A 24,397-nucleotide genomic window follows, 5' to 3' on the forward strand; every position below is an offset into this window, starting at 1 on the left:
GAAACTTGAGCGAAAATATCAAATCATTGCCGCGCTGATATCATTTCCCTTTTTAAATAATGAAAAAACCTCAACATTTAGACCAAAACCAAATGATAAAAGGTGGGCCATCTTTCAAATTCCACTTGATATAGAATATAAAACGTGGGCATATTCCAAAGTTCATCATAAGAGATGGGCCATATTCCAAAGTTCCTCAGCATTCTGGACCCCATTCTAAATGCAAATGATAGAGCGTCTTATTTATTTATTTCAGTGAGACGGGTCTCACCATACTTATAAGTTATAACTAGTTTTAAAGTTGGGGGAGTTTATCCTAGAAACCTTATGCGTGTCCGTAGCAAAACTCGACCCTTTTTGTGAAAGAAAAAGAGGAGAAAAGGCCATGGAGTCGACTCGGGAGCCTCCTCCGTACCCAAGCGCTGCAAGACTCTCCGATTCCCTCTGCTATCCTCAATATTCCGCTTCTCTTAAATGTAATGTTACATTGATTTTCTGCTGTTTATATTTTTAATTTAATTTTCCTTTTTTCTCACATAAATGTTTGGAATTAAGTCGGATAGGCTTATGTTGGTCTTTTCTATTACTGCCCAAAAAGATTTAAGGAGCTCACTGGAAGAAATATAGAATATGAAGGGGAACCCATTATAAGTTTGTTTTGATTTTTCTACCATTGATTGCTTTTAGTTTTCTATTTCTCATATAATGGGCTTGATCTATGTAATGTGGAATTGTGTCAAACCCATGTGTCTTTTGATTACCTTTTAATTCATATGTCTTTTTTCAAACTTCCATGTTGATCTGAATTGGCCATGAGATAAGATATGACTGGAAATAGTGAATTACAATGGTTGTTACGGAAATTCGTTGCACAACAATGTATGATCATTGAGATTGCAACCAAGATATTCACTTATGTTGGCAGGTCTATAGGATGATTCAATAGACGGCATAACGAGAGCAGTTTCTGATCTTCTTATGAATATAGAGCTTATACCCATTTCCCATAATTTATCGTCCTCACCTTTATAATACTAGTTTCTGATCTTCTTATGAATATAGAGCTTATACCCAAATCCCATAACGTGTCGTCCTCACCTTTATAATATGGTGGTACCTGTGTTCAGGAATGTGTCATCTGTATAACGGAGTTTGGAAGTCCATGCCCTCCCTCCTCATTGTATAAGATGATGGAGGAGGACATGGTGATCTTGCTTGTTCCATAGTTCTTCTCATCGAACAATCTCATGGGCCCGACCTGAGTTGGGATGTATCTCTGAAAGTTGAATAGAATAGATTCGAGCATTTTTCTTTTTCTTTTTTTTTTTTTCCCGGCTAAGGTCATGGACAAAGACCTTGTCATTCAACGTGGATCCAACTAGCTTCATTAGGGTAATTGGTGTCCCGTTTTAGATTCTCATACTTCATTTTTTCCCTATAAATTAACTAAGTTATTGCATCAAAAAGAGGATATAAACTTACAAAGGGATTGGACTCTGACCCTTATTGTGTTTGAGTCCCATATGTATAGCTGTAGGAAAATATTTCCCTATTAGCCATAGAGTTGGCAAGAGATCTTGCTTCCCCGAAAGAGTGCATGTTCTTAACTCTTTTTGATGTCTCAGTGACAATCGTAACTTGTAAATTAACATGTGAGCAGCGGAAGTTTTTAGTTGTTAAACTACATTGTAACAATGGATGTCGAGCAAAAAAAATTCACGTGAGTGGACTAAGAGGTTGATGAATAAATATCTTAAATGTATGGCAATTGTTATATCAAAGACTTTACTAAGGTAAACTTCTTTCTTTTTAAATGTATAAAGTTTATCAAGATGTTATATCTTAGATATTATCAGTGCAGTAAATGCTGATTGTATGGGCCCTGATGATATCTGATCTAGGTTCATTGTTTGTGATTTAGCCGCATATGCCACATGATGTTGCCTTGTTTCCTAATGATGGCCTAGGGCCTTGGTGATTGCAAGGATTCGACAAAAATGACAGATGCTGAGAAGGAAATTTTATTAAACAGAGGGACGAATCCCATTGACCGAGTTGGTAAAGTACAACCAGCTAAGCTGAGAACGAAAAGAAAGATACAAAAGGAAATCAAATAGATAGATCAGGAATAATCGTAGAAAAAATCAAGGTTGCCAGAGCGGGAATCGAAACGGGAATCAAAAGCTGGAATTGAAGGCTCCTAGGGAAGAATCCTGCTTCCTTGGAAAAAATCATCTTCTAGGGGATCTCCAACTCAAATGGCCTAATCAATCAACTAGATTGACTCCTTGATGGGATTGAGCCTCTAGCTCAATGGTAAAGAATATGGTATTCAACCCTGAGGTCAGAGGTTCAATCCAAACTTACCTACCAAGAAGAAAGATCGACTCCTTGATCACCCCTGCAAGAGAGTCAGCATCAGAATTGTCTGACGACTCTGACCACCAAACTTAGGTAAGCTCGACTCTATGACCCTCATGAATGTCTTGTATCTCCTCAATAGTATCCATAAACCTCCACAGGTGACAAGCATCCTCTCTCAAACGTAGGCGAGCTCGACTATATTTGTCATTTTTATTCTGCAGCATCCAAGTCATTACTTTGAGTTAAAAGCAAAACATAATTGATTCAGTTGTATGTCCAAGTTTATGTGCTTCTTTGGATACCTCTAAAATTTATTTGGATATATCTTATATGCAAATGAGTTTGAAGCTAAATATGATTATTTGCAAATAATGGTTGTAATAGGCTTTTGAAATGATATCGTGAATGGCTTCCAAAAGGAGGCCTTAATGTCCCAGTTGCAGATAAGGACAGATTTTGGTGGCATCCAAAGAGCCATAAAGGCATAAACTGTCTTATTCTTTCTATGTCATAAATCCAAAAGAAAAACATTCAAATGCTGTCAAATTGTTTTAGTTTTACATCTATTGGAGAAGGCTTGATTTTAAAAGAAGTATGATTAAGCTCATGGTTTTAAATTTCGGTTTCGGTGGAAACCGAAACGAAATTCACTGTGAGTCGGAAAAGTACCAAACTTCGCCGAAACGTTTTTGTTTCAGTAAAATTTCGGTGAAATTTCGGAAATTTCGGTGAAATTTTTACAAGATTTCGTCCGAAATTTCGTACCGAAACCGAAACGTTTCGGTACGAAAAAGATTTAAAACCTTGATTAAGCTAGCAAGGAATAAAGTCTTGTTGCCTATTGGAAAAAGATTTAATTGATCTTGGCAATACATGCTACAATAGCGAAATTGCAGAAAATGAACATTTTATGCTCTCTTTTCCGTGAAGGAATCAAACTACTTTTTATCTCATCTCAAAACTTCCATTAAGAAAGACGCATTAGCGTAGGTGATGATGACATCAATGTTGACTCGGGATATGACCCAAAATGCCTGACAAGTCGCACCATATGTCATATCTTTTCTATATAGTACCCGTCTTCATGAACTGGCCAATTGTGAATTGTGCTTTAGAAATTGTTATAAGTGAATCGTTTTTTTTTTGAATGGTAAGTTATAAGTGAATCTTATTACCGATTTTTTATTTTAGTTTCACTCTCTCGGTCAGTATTAATTTTAGGAGGAAAAATCTGCAGGTCTAGAAGAATACAAGTCTGACAAGGGCAAATGCCAAGACCAGTTTGATTTATACAAGGAATGCAAAAAGAAAGAGGTAAGGTGTTTTCTTGTTAAAGATATAATATGATGTTCCTTTTTTCTGGTAGATTCGAAGACCAGTTTGATTTATACAAGGAATGCAAAAAGAAAGAGGTAAGGTGTTTTCCTGATAAAGATATAATATACTATTCCTTTTTTTCTGATAGATGCTTATTCATCGTTTGGTTTTTATTTTCTAATAGTAAAAGAATATGCATTGAGGTCATAAATAAAGGTTAAGGCTTCAGTCTCAACCTTGAGGTTGGAGGTTCGATCCCAGCTTACCTACCAAAAAAAGGACATAAATTAAGCCTCGAAAATCTAAGTATCTCTCTTTAAAGAAAGCTAATAAAAGTAATCAAACATGATTTAATAGGAGACATCGCAGATGGAGCATCAGTACATGATGAGGCTTGTGGTTTTTGTCATACCCAAAAATCTTTTGGACAAGAAAGGGACTAGGACAAATTGAATAAAGGGATCAAGTGGACCATACAGACAATGACGTTGGAAGTGGACTCTGTCCCATTTCGGTTTGGCCTGAAACTTTGTAGTCACTATGGCTTTCAATTGGTCATGTTTGGGGCCCAGAAGAACCAAGCATGTCTGGTTCATGATCACATTGAGGCTGTTCAACATGGTAATAAATAACCGAGGTTTATTTTAGGGGTATGATAAATTGACCCTCATATATATATATATATATATATATATATATTAAATCGACCCCCTATGTGGCTTTCTTTCTCCTCTTTCTCTCTCTAACCCAGAGGAGAGAGAAAGACACACAGGGAGTCGATTTAAGATATTTGGGGGTCGATTTATCACTGCCCTTATTTTATCCTTGATAGATTTTCTATCCTCTGTTGACACTGTCGTTGGAAAAAATGTTATTAGAACGAAATTTTATTTAAAAACCCTGTATATTCCAACTTCCATGATATACTTATTCAGACAACAGCCAATTCCAGGACCCTGTGGTGAACAGCCCCATTAGGACGTTCCATATCCAGATTCGGATTTGGCTCTAACTCTAAGTCGAATCCAAATACTACTGATTGAATCCTAACCATTTCTGATTTGGACCATCCATGGAAAATTCTGGATACAATCATACATCTGATACTGATCTAATCGAGGGGCATATCTATAATGACAAGCAGCTGCAACTAATACTTTTTCAAAAAAAAAAAGGAAAGAAAGAACAACCATAACCTTAGATGTATTAGAGGATATTATCTTCTCCAGCTAACAGTCATCCAATCCAAAAAGCAAAAAGAAGAATAAGGAAGATAGAACTTTCCATTTAAGGGTTCTTACTTCCTACATGGATTAGATTGGATCCCTACTGTCAACATTGCGTACTTGAGCTAGACCACGGTAGGTCACAATCTGATTGCATAATCAGATCCTGGGTTTGGATCCGAATTTGATTCGTTGGAGAGAAATCCTATCCAGAACCCATTGGAACTGTCAAGCCAGAAGAGCCAACTCACAACCTTTGCAGTCATGGTCATTATTGTGTTAGACAATTTTTATTGAATTTTAATGGAACTTAAGATTGAGTTTACAGGATTATTGAATATGAGGAATGGATTCTTTGGAGTGGATCCCATATTCATATTGATTTTCCCTCTAGCTGTCTTATAGGCTTATCTTTGATGTGATTTTTTTTCCTTATTTCTTGTTTTCTTGTATCTCAAACACTGTTGAGGGTTCATTATGATCAATTCACGGCAGTAGATCTTTCGTATCTCTGACTGTTATATGAATATGAAATGAGGCTTTCTAGTTATGCTCTTTATTGTAGAAGAGCATTATTGTAAAATAGGGAGATGAACTTTTCATTCCCCCCCTGTTAACGGAATTGTGGGCAGGCTTTAATGCTTTTTGAGCCATGTCTGATAAATTAAATGAGTAAGACCAAATATGCCAAAAAGTCAACATGTGCGGATGTCATCACATGCAAAAGCCGGGAGCGAAATGGCTTTCCGCGAAAGTGGCTAGCAACTCCCTAGTATTAAATAATATACTACGCAATCCATACTATGGAATCTAATCTGCATGAATGTGCTGGCAACAATTCAGAACTGACATATCAAAAAGCATAACAGAAAAACAATATAAAAACTGATCATGTTAACTGGCTGTAGTGGAGATGGTTTAGAAATTCAAAGATCTGACTAGAAAAGCTCCTGAATTTTGCTTAACTCAGAAACCTAGTCAACTACTCTTATGAGTCTTCACAAGTTTAGAAAGCATCTGTCTAAGCTGATATCTTTAATCTTGTTTTAAATTGATTTCACTAATCTTTTCTAATTACAAGCAACCCTAATGGGTAAACATATAGAACACTCCGGGGATAACCATAGAATAATAAAAAGATAATGATAAACATGAAAATTGATGAGACTAGAATAATCTTAATCTAACATAGCTACCTCATCTAGTTAGTTGCCGAAGTCTAATACTCAGGCAATCCAACCCGGTAAGATCTGGTGATCTTGTAACTCCCAACAGTGAGATATCAGTCTCTTAAGTATATATTTTTTTAAAAATTGACAAATATATTCATACCAGCAAAATTACAATGGGGACCAGTAGTCCCACTAGATTTACATAGTATGAATTGCCTAGTAGCATTCTCCTTGGCCCAAAAGAAAAACCCATTACCCCTCACATTACCCAATAGCCTCAATTTAATCGAATCCAGCAAAAAGTGCGAAATTTGTGGGACCCCCAAGTCAAGATCACGACCTGCCACGTCACACCGATTTCTCCACTGCAATCCGCTGGCAAATTCGATTTTCAAAAATCCCGCTCGAAGGCCCAGAGCTATTGTGCGCCCCTAACCGTGCACGATAGCCAACCACCCAACATCATCATCCGATCTCCGGTGGCCTCCACCTCGAACCACTACCTAACACAGACGGCTCCCCATTAAAAATATATCAAGTTCTTCCACCGTCTTCTCTAAAACCTACTTCCACTAACCGAAAAAACATCCCATCCAAAAGTATACTCCTAGCCCTAACCCTAAACCGTAACCCTGCTACTCTCCCACCTCCTTCCCCAATCAACCCTAACCCTAATAACCCTAAACTCCCCTCCTCTTCCTCCTCCTTCAAACCTTAACTCTATAGGGTTCATTGCCGCTATCCACAACCTCCCTCACTTCCATATCCAATCTCCTCCTTTTCCCCTGAATCCGAATACCCTTTTCCTTACATCGGCCCCTTCCACAGCCTCCAACAACTCCCCCATCCATTTTCTCCATCAACCCTAATAAGATCCGGCCCTTTCACCATTAAATCCGGCCTTCTCGAGCCCAGCTCCGGCCATTCCGCCCTATATATGGCCCCCGGCTTTCCATGACCCCCGAATCCGATTATCCACGGCCTCTACGGCTTCGCATCGCTTATAGTTGGCCTTCCACGGCTCTAGGTATAGCACCCCACGGCCTTTCACGGCCACCGGCAACCTTCACGATTTTTCCGGGCTCCAGATCCAGCTTCACGGCCTCCATGGCTTCAGATCCGGCCTCCATGGCTCCCAATCCAGCCTCCACGGCCCCAGATTCTGCCTCCACAGCCCCAGATCCTGCCTCCACAGCCCTAGATCTAGCCACCACGGAAAAGCCACGTTCCAGATCTGGCCTCCATGGTTCTCGATTCGGCCTCCGCGGCTATCTTTTGCCAATCATGGGAGAGACGGTAAAAAGAGGGTTAGCAATGGGGAGAGAAAGAGAGGGAAACGAGCGAGAGAGAGGGAGAGAGAAAGGGAGCGAGACGAGAGAGAGGAAGATGTGGGAGAGAGAAAGACGAGAGGGAGAAACCACCTCCCTCTCTAGGTCGACGCCCTAGGGAGGGAGCTTTTTTTATTGCCATTTTTTTCGCTTTTTTGATCGCCCTCACAATGAGCCTTTGTTTTGGTCGTTTGCGGCTTTATACGTCTCTCAAGTATATGAATCGACATAAAATGGGCAAGGTAGGCCTCGATGGGTGAGTCCTCATGTGCCGATTTTGGGTATCAATTCTCATGGGAATGGAATAACGATTTTTCTCATGGGCTGGTTTTGGATACCGATTCTCTTGGGAATGCAATTATGCATTTTCTCATGGGCCGGTTTTGAATATTAATCCTCATGGCTTACTCCATTCCTCATGGGCTGGTTTCGGGGGGCGATAACTTCTAGTGGCAACGTTGGGGAAAACACGATGATTCTATGAATAGAGGAAAGTGGATGGTGTTTTTCTTCTTTCTTTTTTTGATGGGTAAGCTGGGGTTAGGCAGGACCCCTACCAGATATATTAATTGAAATCGAAAGATATACAAGGAGCAAGAGAGCAATCCCTAACATAAAGGGGAAAACAAAGAAGCAACAAGCCAAACAAAAGCAACAAAACAGGGCGAAACCCCAAGATACAAGACAAGCCCGAAACATGGGCAAAGCTCCCACACTGCAGGGGGGACAATAGCAACCCACCAAGCAAGGACCGGAGAAAAGTAGCTACAGCCCACTGAGGATCAGAACCTTCCAGGGATAAGGCCTTTGAAAGCTGGTGGAGTTCGAAACCCAGGTAGGGGAGGAACAAAAGGTAAAACCTTCCCTTTCTTTTTTGAGACTAAATTCCAGGGTTCTCCATTGGAAGAAGAGGGAATAGAAGCTGAATTAGATAATGGGCTATCTAATGGGGGCTTACTACTATTAATCACATTTGTTATCACAGTTGCTTTGCCTTTGTCAATTGCGTCTGGGGGAATCGGGGTGATGGTTTCTCCCTTGGATACCATATTTCCTTGATCACAGAGGGCATCAAATCTGTTATAGAGAAGATTCTGATTAGGAGGCAAGCTCCTACAGGTAGGAAGAAGATTTTCGGGAGAAGACTTAGCTTGCTCAGGGACTACACTCTTTTGGACAGGTTTCCAAACCTTTTTGGGGACCACATGAGAAGAAATTAAGGTACAATTCTCCAAAGAATGGCTGAAATCTTTGCACCTAGAACATGCCTTGGGCTTCCAATCATAAACAATTTCTTGAATGATCTCCCCAGAGGAAGTTTTAAGCTTTATAGAATCAGGGAGGTCTTGCTCAGCTGAAATTTGGATGCAAAATCTTGCAAAGTGGAGTCTTGAAGTTTCAGCTGTGTGGGTATCCATGTAAAGTGGCTTTCCGATCATGCTTCCAATTCTACTCAAGCAGTGAGGGTTCCAGAATTTGAGGTGAAGCCCAGGAAGACGAACCCAAATTGGGATTTCTGGCAATTTTTTCTTTTCAAGTAAGGAATCAGAATCCCACCTCTGCAATATAAGAGGTTTTCCTCCATAATGGAGGTTGTTGCCTTCCAGGACTCTAGTACATTCTTCAGAGCAAGAGAACTTTAGCAAAAGGAATCCATTTTGCAGAGAAACAACTTGGAGAGGGCCAGTAAGGTTCCATTTCCTAGAAAGGGTATCTTTAAGAGTGGAGAAGAATGGCCGTCTCCCAAGGAAATACCCCACCAGACAATTTGCCCACTGATTTTCATACCTTTGGATCTCTTCATCTTGAAAAAGAATTTCCAGATTTGATTTTTCTTCCTTAGCTGGTGAAATTTCTGTGAGATTAGTTGGGATAGGATGCCTTGCAGTGCAAGGAGTGGAATTCTGATCATTGAACAGATTTTTCCAAGGGAGATTTACAGCTGGTAGTAGATCAACTATATTTGCTGAAGAAATCTCCTTCCCTATTGCCTTTGCATCAGAAAGACCACCATTGTTCTTGAGAGGGCCAACACCAGCTGAATTTGGAGCAGTAATGCAAATAACAGGAGAAACTAGAGGGTCTCTGCTTGAACCGAAGTTGGAAGAGATCACTGGATAATCATTACCAGGGGCGAGGATGGTAGTGGCTGGATTGGGAACAAAGCCATCCACAGGAGATCCATGATTAGCAATGGTAGGAAGACCATGGAGGTCCTTTTCAATGGGATATGAAGAATGCGGGTAAAGAGCATGGTTTTAAATTTAGGGGAATTGTGCTAAAGGTGACGGGAAAGGGGTGTGTAGAGGCATGGTTTTAAATTTCGACCGAAATCCAAAATTTCGAATTTCGGCCTTTACCAAATTTCGGCTGAAATTTTGAAATGAATTAAATAAGCTTTTTTAATTATTTCGAAATTTCAGGGGTTCGAAATTGGTTCCGAAACCGAAATTTTAAACCATGTGTAGAGGGATCAATGGACCTAGGTGGTCCAATGGATCTGAATGTTAATGGACGGGATTTGGGCACAATAGCTGGCTCATAACCGTGTCCATTGGATCCATATCGGTCTGAAATTATATTGGATTGTGACCCAAATATACCCACAAAATCCGATGAAGCATCCTAGATCCGAATGGAGGGCGCCAATGAATGAAAATGCCTTCATATTTTCATTCATTTATGTCTCTATTCATGAGGTCTATTTTCGTAGTATTAAAAAATCCTACTCAAAATGACAATCAACATTTCATTTTCCCACTTTTTGTTTCGATGACAATTCTCTCTCTCTCTCTCTCTCTCTCTCTCTCTCTCTCTCTTCTTCCCTATTCCCCTTTTTTCGAAGGGTAAGATGGGGTTTGGCAAGACAACTACCAGTGAATTAATGATGAAAAGTTATACAACATTGATTACAAACGTTGATATGGGATTCCAGAGGAATCGTCAAATACAATTTTTTTGGAGGGGGGAATGGAATGGAGAGGAATACTTTCTCCTTTGCAAGGGCAATCAAATTTTGAAAGAAAATCTGCTGCTCTATTGGCCTCTCTCCATGTATGGGATAGCTTCCAGCTTTTGAAGGTGGAAAGTGTTTCCTTGATTGCAGATAATGTGGTTAGTTTCTTCCATGGGCAGTTGCATTTACCTGTTATGACTTGAACTGCCAGGAGGAGAAGTATCGGTATTAATTTTGACAATTCCTAGCTCAGGTTTGTCTCAAATGCCGCATATTGGCTGGCTTAGGAGTTTTCGTGTAGATCGTGATCCAAAAAACCTAATTCTGTATAATATAAGTAGGACACTCTGTTGGATGGTTCGATTCGAAATAGATCGTGACCCAGACTCAGAACGTACGATCGGATCCGACTGATAAGGGATCCAAATGGATTCTAGCCAAGACATAGGTGGATCGGATCCGTTGACATCCCTAGGCCATTAAGCTATCCTTCTATTTCTTAAGAAGCAACTACCAATTTGCCATTTACTGGGCCTTTATGTAGCAGATCTTTATCCATAATTTATTCTGACCATAATTTTTCTTCAATCACATAGGAATAAAATATTAAAACAATTTTTATAGTATTAAATGCATAAAAAAGCTTTAGAATAAGCAATGATTACTCAATGTTTAGGATTTAGTTACGTATTACATTTGAAAGCAAATGAATTCAAATTTAAACAAGGAATCAGACTAATGTCTTCCTAAATCCATTGACTTTTGAAAACCAGAAAAATGTCTAATTTTTCTTCTCTACCTAATCTTCATTCAGTGTCAGTATTTTTTATTTGGGAAATATCGGATAATTTTCCAATTCTCTGTTGTTTAGAGCACTCTTATCATCCTCAAAACTGCATGGGCATGCTATGCTAGCGTTCCTTCCAACGAAATGAGAGGCATTTCTATAATAACTCTCTCCCTAGTTTGCCATAAAAAATTTTATATTTTCGAACATGCTTTTCCTGATATCACCTGTATGGATATATCACTACTGTCCTATTCTTGGCTGTTGAGTCTGTGCTTGGCGTGTATTAGACCTCTTTGTTCTGTCTCAATTCCTCTGCTACTCTTAACTACGATGTTTTTCGTGTAATATTTTCTTTCTTTTAACAGAGGGAAGCTCGACTAGAACGCAACAGAAAGAGATCTTTCTTCCAGTAAACTTCAATAGAAGAAATGATAGTCTTGTAATAAGGTGAAGGATCTCCTCAAATCCTTTTTTACTGTGTAGGAAAACAAAAGAACATTGGATAGTTAGCCAGAGAACATATTATGAGCTCCGAGCGATTTATTTCCTTGGAAAGGGGGGTTAAATTTTTCTGATGAAATTAAATGTTGTTGCTTCATCAATTGTAGATCCAAAAGGGGTTTTCGTGAAATCATTTACACTTTGGTGCCATGTGAAGTACACAAAGAGGACCATCTTGATGCATATTCTTTTATACAATGATCATGTACTCTGTAATGGGTTTTCCTTAACAGGCAGTCGCCATTGAATGGAAAAATCAGGTTTTTCTATTTGTTATGTGTAACTCTGATATTGTTGCTGCATCTTATCAATTTCAGTAGTTTCCCTAAATAGGAAAAGGTGGCACTTTGTGTTGACTATGGTGTATGAGCTGGGACCTATTATTCCAGGTGAGGGTCCCATTGGTCCCAACCAATGGGAGCTTGCTGACTTACAATCTGTGCAGATCACTCGTTTGAGATTGTGACAACTGATTGTTAGCCCCAAACCTATTATCGGTCTCAAATTCAAATGTAATTTTGAGTCTAATAATAGGTTTTGGGCTCACAATCTCAAATGAACAGGCCCTGTTCGTTTGAGATTATGACAACCGATGGTGAGCTGCCAAACCGATTATTGTACTCAGACTGATGGTTTGGGGTCACCATCGGTTGTAATCTCAAACGAACAGGGCCTAAACAGGTTGTCTTCCACCAAACCACTGTTTTCCTTAGGCTCCATCTGGTTGCCATATTTTGAGGGGAAATAGAGGAATTTCTAGAGGATTTCTCATGCCATGTCGGCTGAGCTGGCAAAGGGAAATCTGTCCCCTCCGAATATGAGATTCAAAGGAAACCTCTCTCTCTCTCCATCAATTGTAGTGCCCACAAAGTCAACAATGCTGATTGTTTTGGATTTTGAGAACAGATTGTGAGTCGAAAACTGATTATTGGATTTAGAATTATGTCTAAACTTGAGTCCAATAATAGGCTTCTGACTTACAATCGGTGCTCAAAATCCACACAAAAAAAAAGGCCCTCATAAATTATGGGAAGTGATATATTCGACCCCACGTTTCCCTCGGCCACCCCCCAGTCTTTTAGACTTTTACACCACCCTAGGAAGAAAAAGGGGTCAATATATCATTTGCCTTGTACACATACATTATATACAAAATTGAGTGGAGCCCACGGCCATGCGTTTTTCTGTGTGAAATGTACATTATTAATTTAGAGTAGTGAGAAAGCTCCCTCATATCGGGGGATATTTTTATTGGAAATTATTTTGATGGGAAATAAATTTTCTAGCATTTGGAAAACTCATTTTTCATGATTTCTTTCCTGAAATAATTAGCTTTTGGAAAATTTCAAACCCACTAGACCTTGGATAATTTTTACCTTGAATTTTTTTTTTTCCATATTATTCCCTAGATGCACCTATGTAGGAGAAGTGAGAGGAGACACCATGGCTCCATTTGTATAGAAACAAATTTTACGTCCATTTTTTATTTATTTTTACTTCGAAAGAAACGGAGCCCTTGTAAAAATGAACATAAAACAAATTTTACGTCTATTTTTACGTCCAAAGAAACGGAGAGGGGTAAAAAGAAGCAGACTTGGGCATTATTTGAGGTGCTATAATTTTTGGGAAAAAGTCTTGGAAGGAAAAACTGTAAAAATTTGTTGCTTGAACCACTGTGGCTCAAGTTTTGCTTAGAGGGGCCTTCACTGTATAATGATATCTCTCTAAATAGACCATAATCATGCCATTTCCTCCTAAGTCCTAAATCAAAATATAAGGAAAAAAAAATCCAAAGGAAACAATTTTCCTCTGGAAATGTTTTTCCCGCTATTCAAACACCCTATTAAAGAAATGGGAAATGATATTTACGACCCTTTTGATCACAAGGGACACCCATTGCCGGTGTTATTTGCAATCAAAGCCACTGGATTTTTCTGAAATCAAGTACATGAGCCCTCTTTTTGTCATTGATCCACTGACGCGGGTGTCCCTGGTGATTAAAAGGGGCGTAAATATCACTTTTCTAGGGCATTAATAATACAACATCCGCCGGTTTGGCAACCTCGCCGGAGCCGGGCGAAGGCTATTGCATTTTTTTAACCCTAACCCAGCTCTCTCTCTTGTCTTTATTTCCCCTTTGTTCCTTCCTTTTCCCCAACAAAACCCTAATCTCCAGCTTCTTCAAACTGTTTTTTGTCTTCTTTGAAAACCTAGGGCCTTTGTCCCCTCGGGTTCTTCTCATTTTTCTCTTCAAACCCTAATTTTCCACCTCCCCCCCCCCTTTTCACTCTGTTGCTCTTCTTCGAGAAAAATCTAGGGTTTATTAAAGGCTCTTAAAATGTTGAGGAAAGATTATTGAATTCTATCCGATAAATAAGGAATAGAATCGAAGAGAAAGAGATAAAAAGGGGGAAAATGTATAGAGATCGAGGAGGAGGTGGGACCAAGCCAGAGATCGGTCCTCTTGATCGAAAGCGAATCAATGATGCCCTAGACAAGCATCTTGAGAAATCCTCACCGTCCACTTCGAAGGGATTGAACGGCAAGGATAAGGACAGATTGTCCGTGCCGTCGACCTCGTCCGGCAAGCTTCCGGATCACAGGGACACACGCTCTGCCGCTATGTCTAAGGACAAGGGCTCTGAAGGTTATTTTTTAAAGTGATTTTCCCTTTTTGTGTGTTTTTTTTTTGGTGGGTTGTGTTTATTTTCGTGTAATTGATGGAATCTGTGTTGGGTTTTTTATTTGGTTTTGATAATTAGTTTGATTTAGTTGAGGATTTATTGGCACTTTTGGGATTTAGACTGTTTGGCGTTTTGGATTGGAGTTTAGGGTTTTGTAGATTTAAATGTTTTGGAAGCATAAAAGATGGTTTATATTATAGGTTTTAATATTGAATTAAAAGTTTTTAAAACTTCTTTTCCCTTCTTGTATTTTTTTGGGTGGGTTGGGTTGGGTTTATTTTTGTGTGATTGATGGAGCCTGTGTGGGGTTTTTGATCTGGTTGTGATAATAACTTCGATTTAGTTGAGCATTTCTTGGCAGTTTTGGGCTTTAGACTGTTTGGCGTTTTGGATTTGAGTTTTGGGTTTTGTAGATTTAAATGTTTTGGCAGCATAAAGGATGAACTTTGATACCTTAGAAAAATGGCAATAAATGGGAAATTGGTATCTTTAATTTTCTGTCTGGAACCAATAACACATCTTTGGTAGGAATTCTGGATGAAAGCGGTATTAATATTCTTAAACCTTTAACTTTTTGGATGATTCAAATGCTTCAATCTTTGTTTGGCTCATTTTCTTTATGCCCAAAATCTATATTAAATTTCTTGCTAATCCTTTATACACGGGAGTCCATATGGAACAGAGGAATTCTATTTTAGTCGCAACTTGAATGCATGTTGGTAGAAAATGCTATGATTATAAGTTTCATCCAGGTGGGTAGCCCAAAGGACCACAATCCTTAAGATCAAGTGTCAGTGATTGTATAATATCCTAAAACTTCCTAGCCAGAATTGTTACCTTTGCTCCCATTTATGTTGATAGATATTAATCGGTGTATGAAATGATCAGTCTCTTGTACTAACATGAACATGTTTCTCTTGATATGAAAAGAAAAAAAAATGAGAAAAATCTCAATGGAGTGTATCCGTTGTACTTTCCTCATGTACATTTTATGCTCTGCCTTCCACTCAGGGTTACTCTCTTACTTCGTAATCTTGTGTCTCGATGATTCAGATCTTAAAATGAATTATTTTTAATTTGTTGACACCTATCTTGCTTTGATTCAGATCTTAAAATGAATTATTTTTAATTTGTTGACACCTATCTTGCTTTTGCTTTGTGCTGCTTCTTGTAACTAAGTGGCACCTTGATCTGACATGTGAATTACCTTGCCCGGTCCTCTTAAAATCCTAGTGTCCCTATCTTGAAATGTTAAACACCACCAGGCAGGCATTACATCTCAGGAAAACCCTCTCCTGATATGCCTACCACACATTACATCCAAGGACATTAATTATTTATTTTTTGCTTCTCTAAGACCATTCTAAACAACAATCAATGCCCGCTTGTTCCTCATAAAATGGCTGATAAACATGTGTTTTTCTTCAGTATAGTCTTTCATGATGGAACTTAAGGAGTCAAGCTAAGAGCTAGTTTGTGTGTGCAATCTAATCCGGTGGTGGGTCCTATTTCTGTGTAAATTTGTAATCTTAAAATTTTAGACTACTTGTTTGCACATAAATTGCACCCATGATGGAATTAGATTGCATCCACAAACTGATCCCAATATTATTTTCTTTTTGCCTTTTAATGATTGAGCATAGGAGTCTTTGTTCTAAGAAAAATGCTACAAAAGAAATTCACTTTTATGCTCCTTCCTAAAAGACATTGGGCCCCACTTCTGCCTTGTCTGCACATTGAAATCTGTTGATCAGATTGGAAACTTTAGCCTGTTCTAAAAGGCGGCCGCCTAGGTGCTGGGCGCAGAAAAAACGACCCGCCCAGGCCCTGGGCGTTTAAAAAAGCGGTCTCACCGCTTGAGCGTTATTAAGCTGCCGCCCAGGCGAGGCGCCGCTGAGCGTGGGCCTGGGCGGGGCGGGTTGGGTTTGAAGACTCAGATGAAGATAGAGTCTTGGTCTTGGAGGGAAAGGACAATGATTGGTGAAGACTGAAGAAGTGCTTGGATTTTAATCTTTTTTTTGTCATGGATTTCAACATTGTTAAATACTTAAATTATTAAGTACTTTATGCTTAATTTCTTATTATGTTTTTTACTTTTTGTTATTATTTTAATGTTTAGTGCTTATGCATAAAATGGTTTGGATTGTTATGTATTCAAGTATTTATATTTTATATAAAAAAATGCAAGATATTATGAAAATATATTAATATCTAAAAAAAAATGAAAAATGGCTAAAAATGCCTGGGCGCCGCCTGGGCGCTGGGAGGTCAGTCAGCCGCCCAGTGCTTTTTAGAACTCTATTGTCTTTAGGTCTAGCCAAATGCTATTGAGAACAACATGATTGGATGATCCTAGGCCCTTATTCCATCAAGCCTCATTTGGGGTCCGTAAAGAAGCTAAACCGTTGATTTTTGTAGTCCTTTTATCTTGATCATGGGATGCCCATTCGGGATAGGACCAAGGCCATTTGGATTGCCTCATGATGTTCCACAATATTAACGGTCTTGATTTCACATACATGCCCACTATGCCTCTCCATAGGACCCAAAAATTTCCATTACCATTAATCATAAAAGTGATACCTATTTCAAGTTTTCTTGATTTCACATACATTGCCCCCCTGCCCCCCCCCCCCCCCCCCCCCCCCCCCCGTCCCTCCACAGGACCCAAAAATCCTTTACCATTGATCATAAAAGGGTTTCAGTTTATCTTACTGCTTAAAGATTACACTTATTTGCTTATTCATGGATGCCTTCTATTGCTCACTTTGATGTGTTCCTTTTCATTAAAAGAGTTTGGCCTTATTGTTTCTCCGACCACATTTTCAATGGCCCATATTTGTTGAGAAACTAGAAAATGTTTTAAAGTAGGCATTTTCAATGGCACATATGGGGTTGAGAAACTAGAAAAAAGTTTCAAAGTGGGCGAATTTTTAGGTGCATTCTTACCTCCAAGTTTAATGCCATCATGCTTGCTAATTTGCTAATGACTTTCTTGTTTTTGCTTTGCCGGCAGAAGAATCTGAAACAGACAGTGAAGAATCAGATGTTAGTGGTTCCGATGGGGATGACACATCTTGGATCTCATGGTTTTGTAATCTGCGAGGAAATGAGTTCTTCTGCGAAGTTGATGATGAGTACATCCAAGATGATTTTAATCTCTGTGGATTGAGTAGTCAAGTTCCGTATTATGATTATGCCCTTGATCTGATTTTGGATGTTGAATCCTCTCATGGTAATCTTTATTTCTTTTATACTTTATTGCTTTTGTCGTTGATGGATTCTTGTCATTGAATCAAAGATATTAGTCGAAAATGGTTATGTGAAATCATGCACACTTTTTGCGTAGTTGTTGCCATGATCTGATAAAGCATATGGTTATTTATATTTTTGGCTTAGTGCTTTATCTATGTGCTGTTGAGTTACCATTTTTACATGCTTCATCTTTTGATATATAATTATATTTTTTTCAACTAAATTTTTGGTCTTGTCAAAATTTTTTACGAGTCATAAAATTAAGAAATCGAGTCACGGGTTCACAACTATGGAAACACGTGTTAGAAGATCGGCCAACGGGGTTGCGGATAACTTAGCAATGACGGGGTCCATTTGGAGGCCCTGGAGCAATATGATTTTCTTCCTCCTTGACCTCTTTATGTCTGTTTGTCTTGATTATGTTTATGCTCTTATCTTGTATTTTTTACTCTTTTCCTCATTTATTTTCATTGTATTCGACCATCTCAGTCTCTCTCTCTTTTTTTTTTTGATGACGACCATCTCAGTCTCTCTTAATCAATGAATTCTTGACCATTCCAAAAAAAAATTAAGAGGAAACACATAGGAAGCGAGCTTCCCATTGAACTAGGAAGTTTTAGGTAACTATGGGTCAAATAAAATCAAAGCAAAAAGAAAGGAGGAGCAAAATATGAAAAAAGAACAACCCCAAAAAAATCAATGGGGCAAGCAATCAAACAAAAGTGAAATTTTCTTTGTCAGATCAGGAAAGATGACCCACATCTGGCCAATTGATACACGTTGAAAATTGGTGTCGTTCACCTCGACCAAATCCAAAATTTCTTCAATAGCAACGGAAAATCTCCATAGGTATGGAACAATTTCTCCTATCCACCGGACCACATTAAGAGAATCCCCTCGACGATGAGCGAAACAAGGTTCATGCTCTACAATTCTGATTCCTCTGAGCAAAGCCAAGACCTCCGCCTCGTTAGAATTACAAGCTCCAATTGGCCCTGAATTGTCTAAGGTAGTCACTGCTCCCAAATTGCATATGAGATCACCAATTCTTGCCAGGCACGAATTCCATAAACTCAAACCATCGAAATTTAGTTTGGGAAATCTTTTTTATGGGCGGTGGGGTTTTGAGGAGAAAGCCATTGGGGAGAAGGGCGCTGTACCTTGATTCGGCTTTAGCTCAGACTAATCTCCTCCAATTAAAATGGATGGTGGAATGTGAAACACCCCTAAAACAAGGGAAGAATCACTCCCAACTGCAGACCTCCCGTACAGATGTGCTGCTGAATGAATCGAACACCTTACGAGTACCCTTTAAAAACCCTTCTATTCCTTCCTTCCAAACTATAACAAAGAGAAACATAGCTCAAAGAGTGTGGCTTCTAGCAGTTCAAGGTCTAGCAGTTCAAGGTGCGAAGACCTGGGGTGTATGAGATATTTCTACTTTATAGAAGCCTAAAATCCCTGGGTAGCCTTTCGTCTTCAACTTCTATGCCGTCCATTTCTTTCCACTGTCAAAGGATGTATGCTGATTTTGTTCAATCTTGATTTAGTGAATCTTCAACCGAGATGATTTCAAATGTCTTTCACTCAATTGCATGTTCAATCTATAGGAGAAAAAGAATAAAAGATTGCAGCACAAGACTAGGATGGCCCGTTTTAAGAACTTCTTAGGGATGGTTCCAATATTTTTAAAAGGTCTCATGTTGCTGTCATTGACCCATTGGGGTTCCACGGAGCTGAAGAAATGCAACCTATAGAGTGGGCTCTCAGGCATGCATTCATTTATTAATTATTGTTCTTTAGCAGCAAGTTTTTGGGAGGTCTGAGATGAGATGCTTCTTTTTTGTTTGGTAAATGGAAAAGCATTGTTTTAAGCTGGATAAATATTAGTATGAACAATAATGAGTAAGTGCCTCCATAAAATGTAACCCATCTGTTAAACATACCCCCAGCTTTTTCACTAGTTGCACCAAAATTTGCAATTTTTTTTTTTGAATGGCACACCAAAATTTGCAAGTTCATCCACTGCTGTTCGAGACTTCTTTGTAAGTATGAGATGCTAGAATGTCTCATACTTAAGTGTGGGATATACTCCTGCTGAGAAAAGAAATCTTTGTTGATGCAACTCCTCAAGTTCCGGTACTGTTCTATTTTATCAATGTGGAGAGTATTCAAAGATGCAAACGTTCATCGCGATGGTCATATTCTGGTTTAGCTGGGATGAAACTTCATAACTAGTTTACTGTGCCTCCATTTTTGTCTCCAAGACCTTCTTTGTCATAGAAGTTACTACTATCAATTCGGTCCATCTATATGGGATGTAGTTAGAAAATGACTTCAAAGTGGTCTGCTTTCCTGTTTTGCGTGAGGAACATGCAAAATATATGCATTTTTAGTTGTACTAATTATGCAAATAAACATTCCCTCTTCTTGAATTGCAATTCACTCTAGAGATATGATCCCGCTAAATTCCTTTAAAGTAAGGAAACCACTGGCCATTCAAAAAAAGTAAGGAAACCACTGTGCAAGTCGCAGAAATATAAGTAGTATTATGTAAAATCTATATATGCAGTACTTATAGATGTGTTATATGCAAATATCTTCTGGAATCAAAATATCTGATGTGGACGGACTGATAATAATATATCCATATTTATCTTTCCAGCAACCCATGCGTCCTTACCCGAGAGGCAAGCTTGGCATTTTTGGCTTTTCTGCTGGAATATATTTACAAGTTCTATTGTAGAGACTGCTGTTTTTACTCTATCACTATCTACTAAGGCTTCATCTCTGTACCTCAGTATTATTCCAGGCTCTGTGTAATTCACCCTCTGAAAATATTTACAAAGATCTCTTTCCCCGCTATTATATCCCAGTAATTCATCTAAATACTTTCTGGATTATATTATTTGGAAATAGCTGCCTTCTAAACAAAAGAAGATCATCAAATAACTCCTTAATTAACCAGGATATAATTTCTCCTAATCCTTCCTGTTGGATATGGCTTATGATATGAAATTTGTATTGACCACGGATGTGTGCAGGTGATATGTATACTGAGGAACAGAATGAATTGGTTGAATCTGCGGCTGAGATGCTTTATGGTCTGATTCATGTCCGATATATACTAACCAGCAAAGGGATGTCAGCAATGGTATAATCTTTCATCGACCTATTTCTGTTGTTGCTGGGCTGGTGTTTTCTTTTCTTTTCTTTTTTTTTTGGGAAGAGGGACGAAGGGGGGCGTATTCCTTTTGTTGCTGTTGTCTTCATGGATTCACAATTTTGCATTTTGGCTGAGGTTGCTAATTGGGAATTTTTACAGCTCAACAAGTACAAAAACTATGATTTTGGTAGATGCCCTAGAGTTTACTGCTGTGGTCAGCCCTGTCTTCCAGTTGGTCAATCAGACATTCCTCGATCGAGTACAGTGAAAATTTACTGCCCCAAATGTGAAGATATTTATTATCCAAGATCCAAGTACCAAGGCAGTATCCTTCCTTGTCACTAATTTTCGTTGAATTTTAATGCATGCATCCTTAGTGTTTTCATTTTCTTGCTTCGAACTTTGTACTGAGAAGCAGTTTAGTTCCTCTTTGAATAACTAAAAATTTATTTGATCTAACTTATATGCAAATGGTTTGGAAGCTGAATGTGAGTATTTGCAGATAATTCTTACATTAGTTTTGGTAATGATATTGTACAATTTGCAAATATGTTCAAATTAAAGTATTATTATTTGCAAATAAGAACCAATTTGGGTGGCTTCCAAAGAGGCCCTAAATTTTGCAGAGTCAGAAAGAGACCTATTACTAGCTGCAACTTGGGTATGCCTTCTCTTGACCACAAGCAAATAGAAAGAGATCGTCCTTGTGGAGGTTAAAAATGGACAGATTTGTGAAGGTAATATACCTGTCCATTTTAACCTCCACAAATCGAAGGGTTGGGATGATCCTATGGAGCTGATTTTTTGGGCACACCCTATCTATGCGAGGGCCCATCAAATGAATGGTTTGCATCACCCAAATAATTTGGGCCCACACTATATTTTAAGTCGACGAGGTAGATAGCTATCTACTCGATCGAGTAGATACACTCTTCTCTCTCTCTCTCTCTCTCTCTCTCTCTATATATATATATATATATATATATATATATATATATATATATATATATAATACCATGAAAAATGTGTACAAAATCCTGGCCAACTGTTCATCTTTGCATTAAATACTTTCAATATTATTACCCATCTACTCATGCTCCCTGTCATGGAAATTTTCTTGACTACACCCTAGATATTGATGGAGCTTATTTCGGCACCACATTTCCTCACCTGTTTCTGATGACTTATGGACACCTCAAACCACAGAAGGCGTCGCAGAGCTATGTTCCGAGAATATTTGGCTTCAAGATTCACAAGCCTTGACACTGTACTTGTCCGACCGCACACTCGGGGGTAAGAATTCCAAGATCCACGGTTACAGCTTGCTTATACTCAAGGAATAGTTTCCTTCTCACATGGAATTTGCCCTGGCAAGAGTGTGTGCCTAGAAAATATAATTGTTTGTGCCTAGAAAATACATTTGTATCTCTTTTAATATATTGAAGAAATGCTTGAAAAGTGAGTTGACCTACTTGTCAAGCTATTGTGCCTTTCTTAATTTAGCTGTTGTATTCAGAGAGCATGTTTAAGGTTTTCATGGCTGAGAATTTGAGTGCTTTGCATTTCGGGTTATGGCTCGGCCTTTTGTTTTGGGTTATAAATTTCATGTTTTGTTCACCTGACACCCATGGGTAATACCCTTTTATTCATGTTCTGAGGGGCATTGGACACTGGATGTTAGATGGCTATTTTCCTGATTTCCTTGTAAAATTCACAAGCATACCATCCATATGTAATATGAAACCTATGGTAGAGCCTTCAGAAGTGAGTTGTTTTTTTCTCGTCTCCTTGCATGTATGATGTTGAAGATTTCATCTTTGATGTGGCAATTATTTGAGTAGAGAAATTACTTTGGTTTTTATGCCAAATTCATTATGCGGAACATGGGATTCTATTTTCATGTTTAATTTTTAATTGTTCATGGTCTGGATGATTGAGGCTCAACTATCCTATGTTTCTTGCCATAAAGCCACTGTGGTCAGCAGGTTAGGCTCCATTCTCTTCATTTCACTTGGCCCTTTCTATTGAGATTGCTCCTCTTGCTTTAGTTCTTCTGCTTTCTCTTGCTCTACCACTGAGCTACTGAGGAACAACAACTGGAGATCTATGAGATTCAACTCCCATTCCCAACCCATGACCAATATGAATATGTTGGATATCTGGACTCAATTGGTGAAATAGTATCTCTCCAAAAAAACCACTGAGCTACCGAGGAACAATGGGAGAATAGATCTCATAGCATTCAACTCCCGTTCCCAACGCCAAAACATGAAAATAAAGCTATACTCCTTCCTAGAAGACACTTGTGGAGTTCTGCTCTGTGTACTTTACATGATCGGATCTTGACTCTGTCGATCCAAATGGCAACCATAAGTCGGCCAAATGCTGTTGAAACCCCTCGTTCAGGGTTTTGCCAACAAAAGCTATACTGTCTGGGATTGGAGGAAGACCATCAGGGTTGCCTCTTGGTGTTCTATAAGATCAACTGTATCCGTTTGAGACTGGGCGAAGACCATCATGGTTTCCACTTGATGTTCTATACTATAAACGGTCTTTATTTTACATACATGCCCCTGTATGCTCCTTTGTAGGATCCAAAAATAGCCTTCTACCAATGATCATGAAAATGATTTCTTGCGTAGTCTTTCTCTTTATATTTTTAACTTTCCCACTTCGAGTAAGGGAATGTATGGCAACCATGAAAAAAATATTCCATGGAAAATTGTAGCTCCAGTTGTGAGGGATGGGAAAGGGAGTGACTTGAGAGGGTGGAAGTAGGGGGGGATCATGGAAGATCCCTGAAAAAAACAGAAAAAAAACCCTAATTTAAAGTGCGCATCTTTTCATTGTTTTTTAGAGATTTCTAATGTTCTTTCCGTGCTCTCTGCGCTCGGCCCTGTCAAGTCTCTCCCTCTCCCTGGGCCAACGACGTTTCATGGTTGCCAAACATGCCCTAAAACTTCTCACCCCAGGAACTCAGGTCTATATTTTTTATTTGAGTTAGATTTGAATGGTTTTCCCAAGTATAAGATGTAGATCTTGAGCAAACCAGAGGAAATCTACCACTGTCGAACCGGGTTCATATGAAGGCTTCAAACCTGAACCTGAACTGGTTTTGAATGGTTTTCCAAAGGCCTTGTTTGGAATGTTAGAATTTTTTTGGAAAGGTTTGGAAATGAAATACATTACTAAAATTTCCTACTCTTTTTACACAAAAAATAGAGGTTGCTTCAAACTCTACTGAGCGCTGCCCAGAAATCAAACTCTACTGAGCGCTGCCCAAAAATCATCCTTTCACTCTTTTCTGAGGGGCTGAGGTTACTCTCGGTAAAATGAATGCTTTAAGCTCAGCTATTCACCAAAAGAGTGACAAGTTTTGCTTAGAATATAACTTGAACCAACCCTCTTCAATTTTTACTTAGAAGGACCATTGATTTATGCTACCATCCCTCTAAATTAACCATAAACATATCATTTCCCCTCTAAATTGTGGAAAGAAAATATTTTTCAAAGATTTTTTCTTTTACACAACATATAATTTATTTTCTTAAAATAAAAAAAAAACATTGGGCCCAGTTGGATCGGGCTCTTTTGCTAATAAATGACTGGAAATCGACCAACCTAACTCGATCCATCAG

At 38.7% G+C, this 24,397-nt stretch overlaps 2 protein-coding genes across 4 annotated transcripts; both read left to right on the plus strand.

Annotated features, from left to right (window-relative positions):
• The first annotated feature begins 312 nt into the window (after positions 1-312).
• Positions 313-11,923, plus strand: LOC143884909 (Cox19 family protein (CHCH motif)). 2 transcript variants are annotated; one of them, XM_077388763.1, is made up of 4 exons: positions 313-476; positions 3,602-3,678; positions 11,519-11,600; positions 11,762-11,923. In XM_077388763.1, the coding sequence occupies exons 1-3, from the start codon at positions 386-388 to the stop codon at positions 11,564-11,566; spliced, it is 216 nt and encodes a 71-aa protein (XP_077244878.1). In that variant the 5' UTR covers positions 313-385; the 3' UTR covers positions 11,567-11,600; positions 11,762-11,923. The 2 variants fall into 2 exon arrangements, with proteins under 2 accessions (XP_077244878.1, XP_077244877.1); XM_077388762.1 differs by having other exon boundaries at positions 315-476; positions 11,519-11,923.
• Positions 11,924-13,595: 1,672 nt separating this feature from the next.
• LOC143884910 (casein kinase II subunit beta-1-like) lies at positions 13,596-22,540 on the plus strand. 2 transcript variants are annotated; one of them, XM_077388765.1, is made up of 5 exons: positions 13,596-14,301; positions 17,358-17,573; positions 20,638-20,747; positions 20,919-21,084; positions 21,892-22,540. In XM_077388765.1, the coding sequence occupies exons 1-5, from the start codon at positions 14,070-14,072 to the stop codon at positions 22,020-22,022; spliced, it is 855 nt and encodes a 284-aa protein (XP_077244880.1). In that variant the 5' UTR covers positions 13,596-14,069; the 3' UTR covers positions 22,023-22,540. The 2 variants fall into 2 exon arrangements, with proteins under 2 accessions (XP_077244880.1, XP_077244879.1); XM_077388764.1 differs by having other exon boundaries at positions 13,615-14,301; positions 17,355-17,573.
• The last annotated feature ends 1,857 nt before the right edge of the window (positions 22,541-24,397 follow it).

Source organism: Tasmannia lanceolata, unplaced genomic scaffold (genome assembly GCF_043159265.1).
Source record: "Tasmannia lanceolata isolate RefF3 unplaced genomic scaffold, GAP_Taslan_0.1 ptg000008l, whole genome shotgun sequence".
In the NCBI taxonomy this organism is placed as follows: Eukaryota; Viridiplantae; Streptophyta; class Magnoliopsida; order Canellales; family Winteraceae; genus Tasmannia; species Tasmannia lanceolata.